The sequence below is a fragment of the Carica papaya genome, chromosome 5 (assembly GCF_054855325.1).
Source record: "Carica papaya isolate Zhongbai chromosome 5, ASM5485532v1, whole genome shotgun sequence".
Lineage (NCBI taxonomy): Eukaryota > Viridiplantae > Streptophyta > Magnoliopsida > Brassicales > Caricaceae > Carica > Carica papaya.
In genome coordinates this window covers 40783798-40788104 of record NC_142313.1, presented here as the reverse complement: position 1 = coordinate 40788104, position 4307 = coordinate 40783798, and the positions used below count along the sequence as shown (strand labels likewise).

The 4307-nt window shown below is 32.8% G+C and overlaps 1 protein-coding gene across 1 annotated transcript; it reads right to left on the bottom strand.

Annotated features, from left to right (window-relative positions):
* Positions 1-218: 218 nt before the first annotated feature.
* On the bottom strand, positions 219-793 carry LOC110821162 (Low temperature and salt responsive protein family). The gene is made up of 2 exons (XM_022050891.2): positions 653-793; positions 219-524 (listed from the first exon to the last, which is right to left on the bottom strand). The coding sequence occupies exons 1-2, from the start codon at positions 731-733 to the stop codon at positions 441-443; spliced, it is 165 nt and encodes a 54-aa protein (XP_021906583.1). The 5' UTR covers positions 734-793; the 3' UTR covers positions 219-440.
* Between the last annotated feature and the right edge of the window lie 3514 nt (positions 794-4307).

Genomic DNA, 4307 nt, shown 5'->3' with positions numbered 1-4307 from the left:
AAACATGTGGGGTTTTAATTAAAATAATAAAAAAAATGTGATCTCTCTTGTTGATGATGGAGGGCGTCAAGTCAGGCGGATGAAGAACTCGATGTAGCCGCGACACACTGGATCAAGTCTTTTTTTTTTTTTTTATAAATGAAATAATAGGAATAAATTAAATTAAATTATTTTAAAATGTATTCATAATTAATCTAATAATAAAATAAGAATAAGAGAAATTATAATAATTTTTGAATTAATTAATTTCGTGGGATTCAAATGGGTCTTACATAGAATTCATTAATCTATTAATTAGAGTTGTTGATAATTACACTAATAACACAACTATATGATGACCACCAACATTAAAAACCCTTATAATCATCAAGAAATTAAGACTCCAAAATTATTAATAAAACAAAAAACATATTATGTATATAAAAAATAAAAGAAACCTGTCATCCAACAAGAACATAAATGGCATATATAATCCCCGGGATGTAACCCAATATTGTGAGCAACAAATCTATCCAGAATTCCACCTGCATTTTCCATTATTTCAAATAGTTAAACACAATCAATATAATATAAAACAATATATATATATATATACATACACACATACAGATTATAATTAAAATTATAAAATGGGTATGAAGAAGGAAATTACCCCACAGCCATAACGAAGAAAGACTCCAACGGGAGGTATCAGAATGGCAAGAACGACTTCAAGGAAAGTCTCTGAACCCATGAGAGAGGATCGGAATAGGAAACTAAAACTGAGAAATAGGAGACTAATAAGGTGTGTCAAGCACCAAACTCACCGCCTTTTATTTCGATAACATAATAGGAAACGACAAGAGGAGACGAAGAATACTTGGCAAAACCCAAGGGGGTGAGGTGGACAACTGTTTCACGCTCTTGAATGCCACGTGTCCTCATATTTGACACGTGTTTTCTTTACCAGATTATTTGGTGTTTTAATTTTGACCCCGTTTCCTTCAATTTTATAGTTTTATTAATTTGAGTTTTTAAAATATTTTAATATGTCTAATATTATATAATATTTAATTTACTTTCCAATTAAAATATTGAGCATTTTTTCTTTTTAATTCCAAGTGGTGTTAATAATTTATTTTATTTTTAAAATGAAGTTTGCAATGGACCCACATTGGGGAAACATTCATGATGGACATGATGCATCATAAACTTTTTGTACTATAAAAATCGAAAAAAGGAAAGTAAATATATTTACCACTTTCCTTTTGGATGAAGCAATTCATTTCGCATAGAGTAGTGAGTTGGGTATGGGAAAATAGTATTAAAAGCGTAGAAAAAACTACATATGAATAGTAAGTCCAATGAGTAATAATTTGTGATTATATATATAACAGTTGTTCTGGCAGTAGTAGCAATGATAATAGTAATGGTGACAGTAGTAATATTGCTAGTAATAGTAAATACAATAATATTAATAGCGAGAATAATAGTGGAAATAATGACAAATTGATAGTGACAACAATAATATTTGAAGTAAAGTAATGGCAGTGGCGATGTTGATCGTAGTAATAGTTGTGACAGTAATAACAACTTTAATTTACAAAAAGAGAGAGTGGTAGTGTGATGAATAGAGACAATAATAATAATGGTGGTCAAGAAAGAAAATGAGAGGAATATGCCGGACAAATTTAAATATGATGTATTGAGATGAGAGACTTTTAATTTATAAAGTTTTACAGTGAATCAAAGCTTTATAAGTGTTCAAATGGATGATGTACAACTGTCTCTAAAATAAAAATCAGTTTCAACACATTGTCATTATATAATTCATGGTTGGCAATGATTTCGTGCAATGCATGTACAAATACATTGCTAACTATATTTTATTAGCTATTTGTCAATTTTTTTTTACAAGTCAGTGACGATAATGTTAAAGAAAAATAGTCACGAGAAAAATTATTATAATTATATCAGCAACAATTGGAGTGGCGATGGTGGCAGTAGTGATGGTAGTGATTGTAATAATATCAATGGTGGTGGTCAGTGATGATAATGTAAAGGCCCGAAAGCGTCCCCGCGCGCATAAACGACACAGGTTCGTTTCATCTTTAAACGCGATCGGACGATCGAGATCAAATTGCGATGAACAGTTCAGATTTATTTTCTCTTTAAACAAGATCGGACGGTCGAGATCAAACGTGATGAACGGTCCAGATTAACGCAAGACATGTATAAATATTTCGCATTACACTGAACTCAAACCATACCCGCCAGCCTCCCGCTGGAGAAGAAGAACCAATCGCCGGAGAATGAAGCCAACCACCGCCCGCCACCGCACTAGAGCCACATCCGACTGTCAAAAAAGGTAAAAATTCTCATATCCAATCAGAATTTGATTTTGAGCACCCCTGTGGCTAAATCAGAGTAAAAGAAATGGCGGGTGAGCCGAAAACTACAGACAAAACCCGACAGCACCGCCACAGGTAAAACCCACAATCGCCTTCGATGAGCCCCTTCCCGTTTTCTGTTTCGTGCGATTTTTTCATCATTATGTTTACAATTCTGTTTTCTACAGGTTGACCAAAGAAAAACGCTCAGTTGTGAGGGTGAGCTGGCGGAGCTGCCGCACCGAAAAATTTTGTCACCGGTAGGTTTCTATTTTTTGACTTTTTTCGACTAACCGAGGTCCATAACGTGTTTTCTCGGAGGGATGGATATAAAACTAGTCGAAACTGACTAAAATTGGCCGAAAACCGCCAGGCCAAGGCAAATTGCCACCTCAGGCGGCGGTGCCGTCACTGGAGCACGGCAGTGCCATCGTGTCGGAATCTTGAAATTGGTCGAAAAATGTTTTTTTTCCATCGATTTTAGATTTTGAGAGTATTTTTAGGTATGTAAAGTGTGTTTTAATCTCAGTAAAAAATTAAGGAAACTTGGGGACCGCCAGTAGACGCAGTAGAAAGTTCAGTATTTTGAACACCAATTCGGGTGAGAATCCCTCACTTTATTATCTGTTATGAAATTGAAACTTAATAATCAGTAATATGATATTTTGTGTAATTTAAAAAACTTTTAGAATAATTACAGGTTACCAATAAAGCTGAAAACTAGTTAGTTATTTATTTATTGTTCTGTTTAACTGATTATTGAATTTACAGCTTCAAATACATGATGATATACTGGAATGGTTAAATGATTCAATTTTGCTTCCTTGGTATATATATTGGTTGTCTTGCGTGATTTACGGTTGATTGTAAAATTAGAAATTAATATGCAAACAGAAATTTGTTTGGTCATGTGAATTAATGAATAGAAGTCTTACTTATTCTGAGAGATGGTGGACAAACTGGGTACATAAAAAACCCTACCGTGAATGTTGTCTCATACCGGACAGGGTATCGAGGAATGATATTTTTGGTGCTCATACCGAACAGGGTATGGGGACGACCCGATTCACCTTCATATCGGACGGGGTATTGAGAGATGATATTTTTAGCGCTGATACTAGACATGGTATGAGAGCAGTTGGTTAGTTGACAATGTTGGATATTGGTTCACACGTATTGAGATATCCTTATGGGTCCTTAGGGATACCAGTAGGCAAATAAAAAGGAAAAGTGGTTGTTATTGCTCACTTGAAAATGAAATTGAAATATTATTTGAGTTATTGTTTCTAAAGGTCGATTTTAAAAATTTTGCAACGATAAATATATGTAATAAATAGTTTTCTTTATGATAAATGAATTTACTTAAATCAAAAGTTTCATTGATTATTTTTATGATTTTTACCAACATTCAGTTTCTGTATCGGTGAGTAGTGTAATATTCTTACTAGCTAGTGTAGCTCACCATTTCATTAACTATTTTAAATCAAGAGTACCAAGATCCAGATCTCGATCAATAAGAGAGTTGTGAATAATTCACCACCCGAACTCCCTTTAAAAATTAGTGAAAGTCGTCATAGAATGCTTCATTATTTGTCTTGTATTTATTTCTTTAATTTTCGTTTATTCTTTAGAAGGGACGTTCTCGTATTTCTATTGGGTATTCTAAATTATTGTGTAAGGAATACAAACCCTAAACTCCATTATTTCGCTTTCATATTTAATTTATGACTTTATTATCTTTTAAGTTATGGATTTTTACAGATAACATAGACGAGAATGACCATGGTGATAATGATGATAATAATAACAACAATGATGGTGGTTACAACTATAATTGGATGAGAATTATATTATTCTTATCGAGTGATAAATATAAAAGAAAAAAAAGTAATAATTATTTTATTTTTTTAATATACTATCCACTTGGGTATTATTTAT